The sequence below is a fragment of the Columba livia genome, chromosome 6 (assembly GCF_036013475.1).
Source record: "Columba livia isolate bColLiv1 breed racing homer chromosome 6, bColLiv1.pat.W.v2, whole genome shotgun sequence".
Lineage (NCBI taxonomy): Eukaryota > Metazoa > Chordata > Aves > Columbiformes > Columbidae > Columba > Columba livia.
The window spans coordinates 5,164,724-5,183,293 of NC_088607.1; the positions used below are offsets into that span (position 1 = coordinate 5,164,724).

Sequence of the window (18,570 nt, forward strand, 5' to 3'; positions counted from 1 at the left end):
GGAGAGGTCTTTAGCCAGACCTTGGCTGTTGTCTGAGCTCCAGAGAGCTGAACACAGACACTCTGGGGAGAAGGTTTCACTGGACTTTGTTAATCCCATTGACTTGTGTTAAAAGAGCTGAATTGCTGTTTACCTTCTGTTCCAGTGTTCTTTCCAACGCGTCCACTTTCAGCTGCTCTTTACGAAGGCTGGCCTGATACGCTGCTTGCTCTTGCTGTGCCTTGCCTCTCACTTGTGCAATTTCAGCATTGGCTCTAGAAAAACACAGATTTTTGTCACGTCAGGTTCTATAGAAGAAAGGACAGCAGGTACTAAAGGATGGACTGCATGTTAGCAGACGGGTGGTGAGGACAGGGCTGCTTTCTGCATGTCTTTGAAAGTAGCCTGAGCCTCACTACTACAGACTTGTCTTGACTCCCTCTCCTGCTCAGCAGAGACTGCAAAGTCTTTTTTTAATGTCCATGTTGTTCCCTCCTTGCTTCTCTCAGATGTCTGTGCTGGGGTCATAAATCTGACTTAGGTAGAGGTGCTTTATGGAAGGTTCCAAATCCGATCTCCAGTTCTTGCAGACTAGACTCACAGCTGGGACAAGTGCTGGAAAGCAAACCCACGTCTCACTTGGTTTTAGTCACTGATCAGTCCTAGTGACATTTTAGAGACATCTCATGAGTCTAGAGGTCTGTAATATGAATCCTGAACGTAATCTCTAGAAATGCTTACTTGCTTATTACATGGCAGCATAGCAAAAAAAGAAATTTAAAAAATAGACTGGAGCTGCCTATCTTAAGCCACAATCCAGTGTTCACTCCTTAGCCGTGGCTTAAGGAGCTACTATCCATGCAAATCTGGCATGATCTTTTGTGCAACTATTCCTCATCACCTTCAGCACAAGTTGGGCTGATCCAACTGGTATTACTGGGGAGAGTCCACCTGACTGATTCTGCACTGAACCAGCAGAGCAACACTTACGTGTTCTGTTCTGCTGATTGATGCAGGGGCAATAACACAACCTTGGGCAATATCAAGTGTCTGGGGGCAGGCAGACTACCTGCAGGTGCAAATAGAGGAGCACAGCCCTCCATAGCTGCATAAAACTAACCAACGGCTTCTTTATTGACCTTCCCTGGAAAGCACATTAAATAAACATGAAGACATTTGATAAAGACAGAAATTTAAGGTGTTCTGCATGGTCCCTTCTTGCAGGACCCTTTCAATATGAAAATAATCCTTTCTGTAGGGATGGAAGGAACACCAGCACATTATAGAAATTCTGATTATTGCATTTCACGCCCCACTCCATCGCAGAGCAGCCTGTGCTGTGCGGACTGAAGCAGCAGGTTTGGGATGCAAGGTCCAGCCACAGGAATCTTCCTGCAGCATGAACGGAATGAGAAGAGATGTTTACAGTCAGTTACCTGTCCAGTTTTTCCTCAGCGTGAATTTTGAGTGCTTGGTACCTCTGCTCTTCCTTCTTCACTCGTGACAAATATTCCTGTGCACATTTCTTTAACACTTCTTCATTCTTAAATGAAAATATTACATTAAATTTAATCCAAGAGACTGAAGTGTAGGACAGGCACCTATTTGCAGGAGTTACACTCAGATATTTTAAGGGATGGAGAACAGGAGGTTGAGGGAAGACCTTCTCGCTCTCTACAACTGCCTGAAAGGAGTTTGAAGCATGGAGGGGATTGGTCTCTTCTCCCAAGTAACAAATGATAGGACAAGAGGAAATGGCCTCAGGTTGTGCCAGGGAAGGTTCAGATTGGATACGAGGAAACATTTCCTCATGGAAAGGGTTGTGAAGCACTGGAACAGGATGCCCAGGGCAGTGGTGGAGTCACCATCCCTGGAGGGGTTTAGAAGATGTATAGATAAGGTTCTTAAGGACACGGATTAGTGCTAGATTTAGGTTATGGTTGGACTCGATGATTTCAAGGGTCTATTCCAATTAAAATGATTCTATGATTCTATGCAGTCTAACATGGACACCCCCACACAGATGCCGTCTGAACCAACATTAGACAATGCAAAAAGCTTTCACAATTCTTCTGTTTGCATTCAACACATGGCTGTGATCCCTCATCTGAGGATTACAGTATATCACACACTATAGACACCACCTCTGACCTGAGGTAGTCATGTTCTGGGTTGTAACAGAAGACCAGAAGGCAGCCCCGACATATGCTCAGGTCCTGCAGTTCTGTGACATCTATTGACATCGCAGTGTCACAGAGGGGAGCAAGTTACTCTTGTGCCGAATCATCTCTTTTTTCAAGCCAAAAAGAAAGCACAAAGGAGCATTCACATCCTCCCCAGAGCACACCGCAGGCTGGTGTGGTTCATCAGATTTGACTGGAATGGAAGACGTGCCCTCTGTCGGGCAGCACTGCCTAAGCCTGCTCAGCTTTGCCCTTTAAAAGAGAACTGGACACGACTCACCTTCCGAAACCCCTCCAACACTTCTTTCATCTTTTCATATCTCCTGAAAAGGTCTGCCAGGGATTTCTCCACTGAGTTCAGGTCTGCCAAAGCTTGTTCCTTCTCCACTATCAGCTGCTGAACAGTGTGATGGGAGACGGATTTCTCTCTCTGCTCATCCTCTGTTAGAAAGAAGAGAGAAGGAGAAAAAAAAAGCAATTTTCATTTTCAGAAGGGTAATAATATAATAATAATAAGTGATTTCTCTATCATCTATATTTTCTACCATACTTTGCTCTACAATGGGTATTAGTAAGTTTGTGGGATCCAGAAAACTCACTTTTATATAAAGACACAATCCTGTTTTGCAAGAAGGTTGCTAAATATGGTGATAATTAAATATGGTGATGTTGGGGGAAAATGTGAATCTATCTCTGTACTGATTTATTTCACCTAGAACTCAGCTGTTCCCATGAAAAAGGCAGGTGTTGAGTTTCCCTTGTTTGCCTGAAGCTGCAGTAGCTGAAGGAAAGGACATTTATTCATATTATGAGCACTGGCAATAAATGATTTGCCACTGCTGATATACGCTTGTCATCTCCTGGCATCTCTTCTAATCCTGCCTAAACAAGACACCTCATTTAATGGAACTGAACTTCAATTCTTGCCCTGGAAAAACAGTGTTTTGCAAACTCTCGTTCTTGGGATTACTGTAGGCAAGTGCCAGATAGGAAATCTAACATTAGACTGACTTTCTAAGTTCTGGTTTGCAGAAAACATGTTCCAAGCATCTCCTGTGTATAATTAAATTTGAGGCAGGAGTGGTGGGAAGAACACAACAGGAATCCAAATCCATATGGAAGAGAAATTTTCAGAGGTGTTGACCTAGTAATAAACTGGAATACCCGTAAAACACGGGAAGAAAAAATCTGGCATTGTCTTCCGAAATGCTTCATTGTTTGCTTCATATCCTAAAATAAGATTCTTGTGTCCGTTTTAAGGTCTACTTTGAATGATATTGCAATGAAAATGAACCCATAAAATACAGCAGTTTCATATTACTGTTTTCCTTGTATATGATGGGAACTAAAATAAGGTAAGAAGTTCTCCCTTCTGAAGAGCATGGGGTGTTTCAAAATCCATCACCTTTCATTCAGACCTTTATATTTTGAAATATAAAGAACTAAATAAGAGTTTATTTTTAAAATTTGAATAAAGGTCTTCATCTGAAATCATTATTTCATAGTTTTGGTCGGCTCTGAAATGTCAGAGTTGAAACTGTCCGTTCCCAAACTGAGATGAATCTCTTCCTTTTACATATTCCGTCCTTTTATATGCTTTTTTCTAGCCTAACTAAGCCCAGAGCAGCAGCGCTGCCAGGCCATGCATCAGCTCATGTTGTCCTTGTCCTGTGCTCCCCTGCCCACCCCCTGACAGCATCTTGCTGGGGCAGAGCCCGACCTGATGTTATTTTCCTCTACGTGATGCAGAACATTGAAAGAACTAGAGAAGCTCTCAGGATCTTCACTGAGTTTTCAGCACTGGAAGTTGTAACACTTTTATTTAACTGGTGAACAAACACCTTTGATATGGCAGAACTGAGGAACACAGAGCCCTGTCATGTCAGGTCAGTTTGACAACATTTAACATTTCATTAAAAATGAACATTCTGTTCTGACTTTCTAAAGACATTTTGGTGATCATCTGTAATGTCAAAATAAGTGTATTCTCAAGGAAAAGGAGAAACTCACTGATTTACCCTCCTTCGTTTATTTTTCCAAATCTGAGAAGTTGTCACGTTGTGTTCCAGCACCAGATTTGTTTAATCGCGCTGGAGATTACACAGTGTCTAGCTTAATTCCAAAACACCTCCTGGCAGGATCCTGTTCTTTGGGAAAACCTCTGTCACTGCGACTCCAGGCAGGAGGGATCCATTTGCATGGTCACGTAATGTACTTATACATGTATTTAATGTCACAACTTCACTTTTTCTCAGACTGTTGTCTGCGGTATTTTAGCAACTTCTTTCCTAATTTGTTTCTAGGGCAATGTAGAAAGTCAGGAATCTGTGACTCACTCCCTCACAACTACAGAGTGATTCCTGTTCCTCCCAGTGCATGATGGTGCCCTCTCCTCTCTCCTCAGCTGGACCAGCTCCTTCAAACCATCCTCAGCCCCACTTCAGCTTCCACATGGGAATTAGGGGCAAGAGACCTTTTAGGTAAAGGTTCTTCACCCAGAGGTGCTGGACACTGAACAGGCTCCCCAGGGAGGCGTCATGGCCCCAACCTGACAGTGTTCAAGAAGAGACTGGACAACGTCCTCAGACAGACGGTGTGACCTGTGGGGTTGTCTGTGCAGGGACAGGAGTTGGATTCAATGGCCCCTGTGGGTCCCTTCCAACCCAGGACATTCTATGAAACACCCGATTCTCCTGTTCTTCTCTCCCACCACAGGCTACAGCGTCCAGGGACCAGGGAGTGACCCCAAGGCCTTGTTAAGCTCCAAGTGAGAATAAGAAATTGTATTGGGGAAGCAAGAAGCGACAGATAAATTGAAAAGAGGGAAAGTTTGCAGCGTGCTTTAGGAAAGGGGCATCTGACAATCTGAGATAACAGTTAAGACAGATTTAAAACCAACGGGTTTATACACTACAGAAAACAGAAGGTGGTGTCTGGTTGGAAGGGAACTGGAAGATTTAGGAGATATTTTCTAAAATTCTGATTAAGCTTTAATGAAAAAGCTGCTTAGTGGAACCATGCAGACAACAGTCTGCCAGTCAAATTGTAGCTAAGCAGTTAAGGATGCTTATTTCTAAACATTTTTATGAGGTTAGGTGATTAAAATATTTTAACTGAATGGCTTCCACGTCTGCAACACACACTGTCCATGGCTCACCAACAATAACAACAGGATGCTCAGGACTAACACTATCCAAATTGACAGAATCAGAGCACCACCACCGCAGATCCGCTTTCAGGCTCAGCTCAGAATTACTCACACTACTTAATGGGAATGCAGCAAACAGAGAACAAAAGCAAAAGAAACTAAAAATGCGAAATGCTGGTGTGAAAGTTGGTGAAAAGCTTTACTTACCAGGCTTGCCTGTTTTGTTTTTGCAAGCAAATAGCAAGAAGCAACAAAAACGGAAGCAAAACAGAAAATCAGGAATTGTTAGGAAAGCAGAAAATAAGTAATGCAACAACCTGTAATGCACAGAGCATAACATCTGTTTGTATTTCATAATGAGAATTTCATTATGTATTTAAACGGACAAGTATAAGGATACATTTTTAACTGGGAAAAAAAAAAATAAAGTAAAAAAACCACGTGACAAATCCATCAATAAAAAGGAAATCCTGGACAGGGATTTTGGAAGGGAGCTGGGGTCACACAGGCTGGCAGTGCCGCTCAGTCCTCAGCTGCAAAACTTGGGTGAGAGTCAGCAAAGCAGCAGCACAAGCAGCGGGCTGGGATGGAAAGCCTGTTCTTTTTAGTCCCCGCTCCTCAGTAAAAATAACAGTTTGTTAGGGGCTGAGGCAAGTGTAAGAAAAAAAGGAAAAAGAAAGTTAAAGTACCAGTAAAAAAATATGCAAAGAGATGCTAACAGGGGTCTCTACACTGACAGCTTGCAAGCTCTGCCTGTGCAGAGTGTGGCATGGAACTAATTGCATCAGCTCAGCTGGGTGATATTGGGTTTTATATATGTGTGACAGCAAATACTAGACCTGCCACAGCCCTTGAAATCAAAGGCAATTAGCATTTACAATGCATGTTTTCATGCCTTTATAGGCAAACATGCACAATCATGTAGTTAATATGGAATATTTTCAATGTTCATTATACATACACATGACAATCTAAAAAGAGCTGAGCAGGACCTATCGGCCACACTGAATATTCATTAGAGGGATTTGTGAAATCGGTTTGCTGGCAATGGCCTCCTAACTGGGCCGGATAAATAGCTCAGAAGGGTTAAATCATAAATGAAACAGCACAGGCATTTCTTTTGTTAAAATGCATCTTTTGCTTTAGCAGTAAGACGTTATTGTGATAACAGTTCAATGAAGTATATGCAAATAGCACACAGACAATCATTTCCCTCCACAACGTGCCACTTGGATGAGTGAACTCCTTCATCTAAAAGGACAGTAATTTACGACAAATGGTGGAAGAAAGTGAGACAATTAGATCAAACATTGACATTAAATGCAGGGAGAGGAAGCCCCACATTTATCGCATTACCATGCTGTAGGATTTGAAAACTGCTCTGATTTACACATGCTTTCTGTGTCACTGCTGTTGTTTCAGTTCCTTTGCAAATGGACAGCAAATTACATTATTTATAGCCAGAGCTCTTAAAAACTTGCCATAGATCTTTTGAAAGACTCAGACTGATTTGAAGTTTAAAAATCTTTCTATTTCCTCTGTGATCAATGGCCCGATACTTTAATTATCCTTGATGTCTTTGCAACAAGAGGAAAAGGCAATTGTAGAATTCACTATATGCAGATCTTAGGATCGCTCTTCTATCCCTTCCTTTTACACAGCAGCCTCACAATTTGATTTTTTTTCTTAAAAAAAACAGTGTCTCAAAAATAGAATTTAAATTTGAAACAAAACTAAACTTCTGTTGCTAACTATATGCATATACTTGGGAAAAAAGGACAGGTCCTGTGTTTGTACATGTGAAGGGCCAGGTTCAGGGACAAAGCCACACCAGAGTATGTTTAGTGTAAAGCAAAATGAATTAAGCTCTTTGCATACTCTGGTCACTTCTATTTTAACACTCACATGACAGGAATGACAGACATTATGTCAGAAGGCAGGCAGATTTGCTCAGTTGTACATACAAAATGCGGTGGAGGCATAACACCATAGAGAATGAAGCCAGGCATATTATTATTATCTATTATTCATTATTATATATCTTATTATTTATTTAATTATTAGCCTTGTAACACTTATTTATAAGGTGATTTTTCCCTTCACTTGAAAGGCGGTTGGGGTGTCTCCCAACATTTGAGAAATGCAGGAAGGCAGTGAAAGCACTGGACATTGAACTAGTTCCCCTCACTCTCTTGGGGTAAAAATAAGCAAATTCACTACAAATGTGTGTAAACACAACTCAAACATTATCTGAAAACCAAAAAAAATTTAAAACAAACTGAAATATTTGGGGTCACACAATACTGACTGTATATGAGGGGATTGCCAAATTTAAAAGGGGCAAAATCATATATGACGAAAGCTGTAATAAAAATCCTTCCCCATTAAAAACCTGTCAGAAAGATGCGGGTCTGGCTGTCGTGTTCCAGGCACACTGTGCTCTCTGTGCCACTTCTCTTGGGGGACTAAGAGGAATAATTTATTTCTTTTCATTTTTCAATAAATACAGTGCAAACAGCCTGGATTCACAACACCCTCTGCTCACAGATCCCGTTAGCCAGGCCAGCCTTTCTTTTGCATCTCACAGCTCAGGTTTACCTCCTAGACCACTCTTAATGGCTTTTAACAGTGTTTCATAGCTCTCCACTGCTTTACTCGAGCTTGTCCAGATGAGCTTGGTCCTGCTTTGTCATCAGCCACTGCTTCTGTATGAGTTTTTTAGAGATGTGATTTAGAGGTGAACTTAGCAGTGCTGGATTAATGGTCAGAATCGATGATCTTAAAGGTCTTTTCCAACCAATATTATTCTATTCTATTCTATTCTATTCTATTCTATTCTATTCTATTCTATTCTATTCTATTCTATTCTATTCTATTCTATTCTATTCTATTCTATTCTATTCTATTCTATTCTATCCTATCCTATCCTATCCTATCCTATCCTATCCTATCCTATTCCCTATTCTATCCTATTCCATTCTATTCCATGAACCCATGACCCTGCTCAGCCGTCCACCTTTCTGGGATACAGCTTGAGCTGAAGCAGAACACGGTGGCACAAACCGCCGGCGCTTTCTGTAGCCAGACTAAGAAAAAGAGCTTTGGAAATCTTATGAAGAGGCTTTAAAATCACAGCCCAGGGGCCAGACCTCCAGTGCCAAGGAAGCACACAAGTCCCGTAACTTTGGGGTTTGAAATGCTACTACATGTAGCTTTTTTTATTTGTGGGGCACGCAGTTAACAAAGGTGTTTTCTAATTATTGTGAGGCAAAACATGTCATAATTTAGATCTTAAAGGAGAAGCCTCAGTCAGTAAATAACTGGTGAGGTAGACTGGCTACTCATAATCTCTCAGCTGAGATTGGAGTTAATCTAGGTTTTGGTCTGCCCAATGCACTTAGCACAGATAATCCCTGTTGTTTTAGAGCTAAGTTTGGTATCTCCCATCAAACAGTTGGGAGCGGATGACTAAAGGGTTTTTAGGTCACTGCAAGTCTCTCCTGCAGATAGCCACGAATTCTAGGCCAAGCACTTGAATGTGTTTCCTATGGGACAGTTTGCTTTGACACAGAAGAAAAACGCTGACCTTTCTGTATTACCTGGACTGCCTCGGGGGCTGTTTTCTGTACAATGAAGCCCCGGCTTTTCATCCCAGCCCAGCAGCACACACGAGGTCCTCGGCTGCGTTCCCAATTCCCAGCAGCAGCAGATGCCGCAAGCATCCAAATGGAGCCCAAATGAAGCCCACAGGCTCCGACCAGGTTTCTATCGCTCTCTTCAGAAAATGAAGAGCGGAGGACAGCATCTTTCAGAGTAGAAATCACCTACCTATCATCTGAGCGATCGTCTTCTCGTATTCTGAAACTATTTTCCTATAAGAGGGGAAAAAAAAAAAAGAAGAAATGCTTTTGGCAAACAGCATAATTGCTAATGCTTACTTAGAAAATAATGCTACACAGTAACTGGAATACAGTATTTTAAAATACAGACAGAAGCCCGTCATACTTTTATAGGCTCCTTAATACCCGAGTAACAAATAAAACTGACAGATCAAACACTGCACCTGGTTTTTAATTCTCCATGTAAATCAATATAGGTGGGAGAAGGAAAGAGGGATTGCTTTCAAACACATTCTGCTATTTGAAACATGCCCAAAGTACTTTACCAATCATGATTTAACTATAAACATAAGCACATTGGTCTAATTAAAGAGTTACAAAACGTCTGATTTTTCCATTTCTTTCTCCTCTCTTCTCCATGTTTGTTTTTGCTTATTTTTAATGTAAACCTTAAGTGAAGTTATAATTGGTAGCAAGTAAACCTAACAGGAGCACAGTTGGCCCTCATCCAAAATATATCTAATTTTCCACTCTCCAAATGTGACAAAATGATCCATTAGCACTTAAGAGAACAAGACAAAAATACGCAGTGATGTAGCACACAAAGTCCATCGTGTCCTGTTTCCCGAAGCTGTTTTTGAAACAGGCGGCAAAATGTTACTTTTAAGACTATGTTGTTTCATATACTCACAGTAGGCTTTGAGTTTCCTTCTTGAAAAGAGGTTAGCCAAAATAAGCAGATTAAATGCGATTTAGAAAGATGATCCATCCCTTTCCAGAGCCAAATAAAGCTAATGAAATGAGACTAGCTTGATCTGTGCTTTGATTCATGAGCCACGTAGGACTGTCTATGAAAAACAAAGTTACCCCACACTTCATCTGAAGTGGATATTCAAAATAGCCCACTGGTGTTTGAATAGGTCTCCTTTGAAGTCTTGCTTGCACTCACTCTGTTTTCAGACAATTCCACTACAGCTGGTGAGGTTACAGAAGAGATGTGGGACAACCCCGAGACAAAAGTCAGTAAGGAAAAACTAACTACAACCCCCTGTTTTGGTGACTGGGACCAGAGCCTGGTTCTGCACATCTCCCCGCTGCCTCCACCGGCATCTGCTCCAGTGCTGCTTTCCCTGCTGTTGGTCCTGTTGTTTTAATTGGATCTCTTTTTTTTTTTTTAACCACAAATGACACTTTTGAGAGCAAAGACATCTGCAAGGATTTTCCCCTAAAAGGAAGGGATTGGTTTCATGTCCAAAGAAGATTACTTCAAAAGCCTGCTGTAAGCTATAAGGATTTAAAGCCATGTCGTGTCCTTGTAACACCAGGCACCTTTAGAAAGTTTTATCATCCTAGAAAATAAAGCCAAGGACTTGGGGCAACAAACACAACATTAAACACTGTTACGACACCACAGCATTTCCCAGCCCAGGCTGCACCATGGAAGTTGGCAGCACAGTGAAGTAACATTGTCTATTTTTACCAGCTTAGACTAGTTATCATGGAGTAGTTTGGGTTGGAAGGGACCCTCAAAGTTCATCTAGTCGTACCCCCCTGCAACGAGCAGCGACATCTTCACCTGGAACAGGTTGCTAGTTAAAGTAGGTTCTACATTCTCTGCATCATCCAGTGTTATGAATCACATGGCAGCTGATCAGTAGAAGCGGATGCTGAAATGGCACGTTGGTTTCAATAATATTCAGTTTGGAAAGCAAGGTAGTCAAGTGAAGTCTTGTTCCAGAGTCATGTCAAAGGCCTCCTTCAGTCCAGCAGCCTAAATAATGGTCACTATGGCTGGAGAACCAAAGGATGCTGGCCACATCTTTCCCCTCTGTGATGGAACATCTGAACTCTAGCGTGACATGCTGCATAGGCTTAACTTCTCATATTTTAGACATTTGGCCTGCGTATTTACTTCCTGCAATTTCATAAGTCACGAAAACACCAAAATCCAGGGCTACAAAGAATCTCAGAGGTCATCTGCTCAACTTCCCTTACTGAGGCATCATCACACCTCCAAATAACCATATTTAAATATTTCTTGCCTGCCTCTCTTGTACCCTTGGATTATGGTACAGCTCACCAGGCTCCTCCAGCCTGATCTTTTTCTGGAAACTAAGCTGAACTCAGGATATTCCAGGCAGAGTGTGCAGGACTCGGGCAAAGGAGCATTGCTTATCCATCTGTGAAAAGTGATACTTTTGAACTTGCAACTCGAGATAATACCTTCACTCCTTGCTGATCATTATATCACATCTAATAGCTGGCTCTCTAATTTACCACACAAGGATTGTTTGAACATTTAATCTTCCAAGAGAAATTTTTCTCTGTGGGCGCTTGCATATTTTATAATTTTGTGACAACAGTAGTCAGATTTTTTTTTCACCTGTGTGTTCTAGAGATGTACTTGGGGGAAATTTGGCTTAGGTAATGTGTTTATTCTTTTCAAATCAAATTATATTGAGGGTGTAAACACAGCAAATCGCCATGAGGAAGACGATGGCACAGATTTCCAGTGTGCCAGCTGCTCTCCTTTCATTAAGCAATAAACAACCTCTGCCAGTGTCTGTCTGCACACAGGCAGTTTCTAGAGAACAGACCAAATTCCACACTTGAGCATGTGCTGAATGCTGAGACATTCCTTACACAATTCCTAATTTTGCTCATTCCTTGTTTTCCTTCCTCGGTTTGACTACTTGCAGCATCTCCTCTCTGTTTTGCCCCATTAAGCATTTGAGCACTGTGCCCGGGTTTTGTTTCCTTTCCCCAGCAAAGCGCAAGAGAGGTGAGAGAACTCAGCTGGGCACTGGGAGAATCCTTTTTTTCAATCTAAAGAAATAAAGCAGCTGCCCTTGTCTTTTGCAGATGCTTCTCTTCAGATGCTTTGGCTCAAATCCTATTCCAATCTGCCACATGAGACTCCAGCATCCTTGCCAGTGTTTGCTGAGCTCTGCACCACGGTTCCGTTTTTCCCCTGTTCAAGTACAGTTTTCCTGGATATGAGCAGGAATTGCATCTGCAGGTCATGACCTGATAAAGCTCATTGGCTTTAGCTTGAAACCACAAAGATATTTAATTTTGGAAAGAAGCTGATGCTAGAACAGAATTGAATTTGAAGAAAATGCGGTCTCAGAAGCGATCGCAGAAATTACTTAAAAGTTGGGTGCTAAAATAATCTTACACTTTCATTTATGAGCTAAGAGGTGGGGGTCTGTCTGTTTGAAAGCGGAAAATAACAGGCTTTAAAGACTCCACGAAATCCTTTTTATACACTATTTTTCACAATTGATGACTCTCAGATTCAGATCGATGAACAGGCCAAGCTCATTGGTATGTTGTTCTTATGATATTACCACTGTGAAAAACAGAAAGGCTGAAACTTGCAACTGACTAAATGGGAAAAAAAATAGTGATTCTTTGACAAGTACTTTGTTGTCATCATTGTGTGTGGCAGGACCTGGTCTGGGAAGGAAGTTCAAACCAGTTATGTTTCCAAACACAGATATTTAATGTAACAGAAACAGGTTTGCAAGGAGAAATAGAATATATTAGAACAACAGATACACCTAGAAGAAACAGAAAAACTCAGGGTCCTTCTATCAGCTCTCAAACGGAGCAGCAAAATCCAAATTGCTTAACTGGAATCAAGCTTAGTGTGTGTAATGACTAAAGTTCATAGAAAAGGGTGCAGAATCTCTTTGAAAGTCAACACTCAGATGCCAGAGTGGTTCCCTTGCAAGGAATGTTTTCCTACTGACAAATGGGGTTTTGTTTTCTATTTTTAAAGAGACTTGTTTGAATAACCTCCCGGAGGAAGCCTCTACTATTCACACCTATCTGCAAACCTTCACATTCTTTCTGCTGCTGGCAAAACTCTGTGGAGAATGAATGTTAAACTGGCAGGTGCACATCTGCCAGAAACGCCACTGTGCAATCCACGTCAGAATTCACAGCGCAAACTGGGGGAAATTCTTCCCTTCCATTCACCCAGGTTAAGACCACTTATCTCAGTATTTTAAGGATATAAATGAATTAGCAACATAGACGTTTTCAATGATTACGCTGAACAGTGGTGCCCACCATGCAGAACAATGACAAAATATCAATTTAGGATTAATCCAAAGCCTGCAGTTATAAATAACTGAACTAATTCAGCTAACAAAACCAGCTGTGCGGTCGTGGTACTCTGTGTAGTTAATAACTCACCTCATTTCCATCACTTCCCTTCTGCTTTCTTCATATTTCTCTTTCCACTCAGACACTTCTCTTTCCTTGGCCACAATCTGAAATAAAGAAAGAAAAATAAAAAAGAAATTAAACCGAGTGATCCATTTAAGAGGAAACTAAATAAGTGTACCATATTTTATTTAATATCAAATTCAAATTAACAGAGGTATAGATTTCATAATGTTTTCAAATTTAAGCATCCCCAGTGATTTTTTTCCTTTTCAGACTGTGAGGTGCAATTAAAGAAGTTCAGATGCAAAATCCAGTTTCAAAAAACTAACTTAGGAAAGTAAATGCAATGTTCTTGTTTCACGCTTCATTCCTGATTACAAAAATGACACTTTTCAAGAAACAACATATTACACTAGACTGTGTCTGATTTGACATGGTGCCAAACCTGAAATATCTCTGTACATGGTCCCATGGTTTGTCCTCTAAGGAGTTCCACGGCTTCTGCACACTTACCTAGGGCTGCCTATTTAGGAGATTTTATACCCAAAGGACTGTGCTCCTTTGTGCTCCCTTCATTCACACAATCTATCATAAAGTTGGGAATATTCTAACCACAGATTGTGGCCATTTTATAACTGTTATTCTTAGCCAGACTAGTCTTAGACTTAGCTTTGTAAAATACATATTTTTATTTCTATTTATAGCATCTTTCAATTTTTATAGAATTACATAGCAACGTCAGGATGCACAGAGTGCACTTGAGGTAAAAACAATGAAGATTTATTTTCTCATAATGTCTGCTTTTCACTTATGTCAAAGAAGCAAAACTCGCCTTTTGCCTTGGTAGCCTCTAGCGTGGCTTTAGCACAGCTGAGAATAGTTTCAACAACAGAGCAAGAGTTTGTAATATGAATCCTTTGGGAGAAAACAGGCAAGAAGGAGACCACAAGGGGCACATATTTCCTTTTCCAAATTCAGAAGGAAATTACCTCTGCTCTGGCGAGTCGTAGCGCAGAGTCCAAGTCTTGCTGGGGGTAGAGAAGAGCCGTGGTGGTCTCTGCGTCCGAGGCGCCGATCCGGGAGTACAGTGCACTTTTAGAGATGGACACATCTGCTGGGATAGCAGGTTCTCTCTGTGTGTTTATTTTTTTTTAAATACAAAGAAATGAACCATTAAATACGTGTGAAGCTCAGATGTTTTCTGGGTGTAGTGCTGGGCACCAGGGTTCTGAGCTAGGACTAGAATCCCGTGCACTGCTAAATTATAACAGCAATAACAGTGACAAGGAACTGAGTTTAGCTATCATAAAATACACATTTCAGATCCACAAAAAGCACTAAGAGAGCCATATTACCCTTACAGAGAGAAAATGAAGACAGCACTTTGCCACCAATATTTTAGGTTCCTATATTAAAAAATTTACTGCTTTCTGATGTAGAAATTTCATCAAAAATATTCACAAGAAATGCACATCAGCAGAAAAAATCAGATTTGGGGGCAGAAACCTTGTTAAGGGGGATTCTGCTTCCATAAAAATAGATCATGGAATCAGAAGCAAAGGGACAGCTCACTTTCTTAGGTCTGACCTGTCAGTATCTGTCATAAATGGTATTTCATAACAAGTGTGACTCTTACACAGAATCATAGAATACACAGGTGATGTTGCTGCCCCACTGGCATTTAGCATGCGATTAGTAAGTTAAATGAGGTTTTATTTGTAGATACCAATTTTGCTTGTGTCAGCAGCCCAGATTAACTTGGGAGGAGAGCAGCACATGAAATGAGGAATGGAGCAAAAAAGAGGTTTGTGACATTGGGATGCAACGTCTTGCAAACAACACTCGAGGCACAAACAATTCAAGTTACAGCGCGTTAAAAACAAGGAGATCATAAGAGACAGTTAGGAAGATGCTAAACAAAAAAACCCATCATATTTTTAGACACCATCTGTAGCAACCCCCTGAGAGCAGGTGCCTCTGCAGCAGAAGCGCCACCACAGCTATATGTCCCCCTATATGTCCTTGTGTCCCCTGCCTACATTTTGCATCTCGTCATCAACCAACAGACATGTCCTGACTGCCCGGCTGGGTATTGCCTCTGGGAAACATGTTCTCTCAGCTGCTGTGGGGTCACCAAACAATTTTGGGGATGGAGGTGACCGTATCCCCATGGCTGAGCTTCAATGTTCCTCTGTTAAATATGCACAGAACCGGCCAAAGGAACCAGGGTTACTGGGGAGGGGGATGAGTGGGGCGGATGGTACAGACACCGTGGGTATCACCAAACGCTGCTTCCTTACAGCATTGCGCTAAAACAGGCTGGAGAATAAAAAGGTCACAAAAAAAAATAAAATAAAGAAGTTTACTACTTCTTTTTTAATTTTTTTGAAACCCTCATTGAAACCAACGCAGGTAGCAAGTTGATGGTAAGAAGCATCTCTATGAGCTCTGTGATGTCTCCAGGCTCCAGAGCAGAGAAGGGGGATCCCTCCATGGGGCCCTCACAACTACACTGCACCAGCACAGGCTACATCATCCTCAGGATAATTCTGGGGGATGGAGCCAAAGAACCTCCACATCAGGGGTCGAGGACCTGCTCTGGTCCCCTCATTGCCCAGGGACCCCTGGCAGCCCCAGCTCAGGGAGCACGGTAGCGATGACGGGTTTGGCCTTGCCCAGGGACCTGCTCTTCAACTTGTTAAGTATTTTCCTTCCTCTTTATATGAAATCCTCCCACCAGAAGAAGTTTCATAGGATCTTGTGTCTGAGTATGCCTGAAATTCCTCAAATTTCTGTGACCTAAGAAGATACTTCAGGTGGTACAGAATATTCAAACACGTTGACTCCAGCAGGGAAGACACAAATGCCCAGAAATCCCCCCTCACTGTTTTCATACTCACAAGTTGCTTGCTAAGCCAGTGTCAAAACTGTATTTTAAAACACGGAAAGTGAGTAGATAATGTCTGAATCAAGGTTCAGTCCTCCTCTCCACAATGTGCACACAAATAGGCCTCATTAATTCAACACCACCTGCTCTTGTTTCAACACAGATAAAGGAAATTTTGTCAGATGCTGTTCCATAAATCATTCACTTGCTCACAGTTGTTCTTGCATGGCCAAGAATAATAGGACAGATTCAAACCCACTGTTAATTTTGTTGCAATCGCTTCTGAGTTCTCACATCAACCTTATTGAAGAAGCTTTATTAAAAACTACGTAGAACACTCACTTGAGATAAACACAGGACTAGATGATCTGGATATCACACCTGGATATCACAATGTGAAGAAACCACACCAGCAACATTAAAAGACTAGGCAAGAAAAAATAATTAGAGCAAGAATAAGCTAAACAGTACTGACAAAGCACCTTTATAATATGTAAGAGAATCTCACTAATTTCCTCTGTACTTTTAGTTCATTTTTAAACAGGGGAGTCAATCAATTACTACTTCTAGCATTTATGCAGCAGGTCATCCCTTCTCTTTCTTGCTACATTTAACCATTAACACACAAAATAATGTTCAATGCCAACATAAGTAGGAGATACAACTTCAGATCCAGTGGCTTCTCCTACCTGAGCAAAAAGCATCACAAGATCTATCAAGATTACACAGCCTGTATTCTTGAAAGTATCTCCCAAAATACAACAACTATGTAGGAAAAAAATACATCTGGGACTCAAGCTCAGACATTTATGTAAATGCATAAATACAACACCACATGGTGCTGTTCACAGACCTGAGTAAAGCTAAAACAGTCAATAAATGAAATTATTGTTGGCTCAACTCAGTATCCTAACTTAAAAAAAAAGCACTTTAGTTCCCCCTCAAACACAGGGCAAGAAAAACCGAGAGATAACAAAGAGCCATTAGATCATCAAAGCTGTCCTCAAAAGAAAGGTCATCCTGAAGATCAATATGTTGAACTGTATCATATTTCAAAAGCCTCCTGCAGCTTAATTTGCTGGATCTCATGAAGAGATGGCTGGAAGATATTAATTGTAGCAAAAGAAACACAAATTTCCTTAAGCTTGTACAAACATGTGTCAAAGCAACTGAAAGGATAAGGAAAATCTTTAAGGAAAAAAGAACATTTAAAGCATTTAATAAATATTTATGCATTTTTTTATATAGTGCTCAACCCATCACTAATATGTTTCTTCTAGTTCCCTCTTGCATTTGAATAAATTGTAGAAAAGAATAGTAATAGTGACATGCAAAACAACTTAAAATTTCTAAAAACCACTGTAAAAACTCTTGGAATTTAACCATTGAACAAAGACACTTGTGGTAATGGTCCAAGCAGTATTGTCCTGACTCTGGAAACATCTCACACAAGTCCCACCCGGGCTGCTTGGTCCTCTCTTTGGGAGGAGAAATCAGTACAAGTCTGTGATTTTATTTCAAAAGCCACTTTTACACAGCTCCAAACTGCTTTACAATTCACAAACTGTTATTTGCTGCCTCCAAATATTCCTGTCATGAAAAAATACTATAACCTGACCAACAGAATCATGGTATTACCCAAAATAACTGTCAATGCTTTAAGTTCAATGCCTAATGGCTGAGATGGTAAGCAGTTAATTGGCATAATAATAAGTGTAGGGATTTGTAAGTCACTGAACCTCGCACAGAAAGATTAGAGTCTACAGGGGAATTACTACTAAATGTAGGTCACGGCAATTGCAGTGTAAATATTTGAGAGACCAACGCACTTCTCTTCCCAGCATCTTTTACAGAAACCAGATATCTGACTAGAAAGGGAATAAATGCACATTGATTAACCCACTGAGGTTATCTCACTGCGAGAAGGTCAAAGTGAAAGAAAAGAGAAAAGGGCACTGGAATGAAAATGGAAACTAGTTTTTATGATACTGTTTAGAGGAATATGTATTTAGCCCTGCTGAAAATTATCTTGCCCTTTAGAAGCAATCAAATACTGCTCAGGTGTGTATCAAATGACCTACTCTTGTAAGTAATTGATGTGCGTGCAGACAGGTCAACGGAGGCAAAACACAACCTATTTGTGCTTAAAAATGCATTGAAAAGCAAGTAAAATCCAAGCATAAGATCTCTGGTTGTAAAGTTTTACTAGAAAAAAATGTATCCCTGTTTGAAGGAAAAATTCTTCCCTCAGTAGCAGGAGAGCCCCCTAAAACCATGATGCACCAACCCCATCTGTGCCCAAACCTTCTCTTTCAGCTTCTTTCTTTTACCTGGATCTTATTTCAACACCAAAACCTA

General features: G+C 40.9%; 1 protein-coding gene across 21 annotated transcripts in view; it reads right to left on the reverse strand.

The window, feature by feature from the left end:
• TACC2 (transforming acidic coiled-coil containing protein 2) overlaps nucleotides 1–18,570 on the reverse strand; it is a 140,735-nt gene that overhangs the window by 1,569 nt on the left and 120,596 nt on the right. For all 21 annotated transcript variants that reach the window (XM_021291993.2, XM_065066832.1, XM_065066831.1 and 18 more), the window contains 6 exons: nucleotides 14,315–14,458; nucleotides 13,353–13,429; nucleotides 9,139–9,182; nucleotides 2,443–2,603; nucleotides 1,416–1,522; nucleotides 134–254 (listed from right to left, as the gene is read on the reverse strand). In XM_021291993.2, coding sequence (XP_021147668.2) covers nucleotides 134–254; nucleotides 1,416–1,522; nucleotides 2,443–2,603; nucleotides 9,139–9,182; nucleotides 13,353–13,429; nucleotides 14,315–14,458 — 654 coding nt within the window. The remainder of the gene's footprint in view (nucleotides 1–133; nucleotides 255–1,415; nucleotides 1,523–2,442; nucleotides 2,604–9,138; nucleotides 9,183–13,352; nucleotides 13,430–14,314; nucleotides 14,459–18,570) is intronic.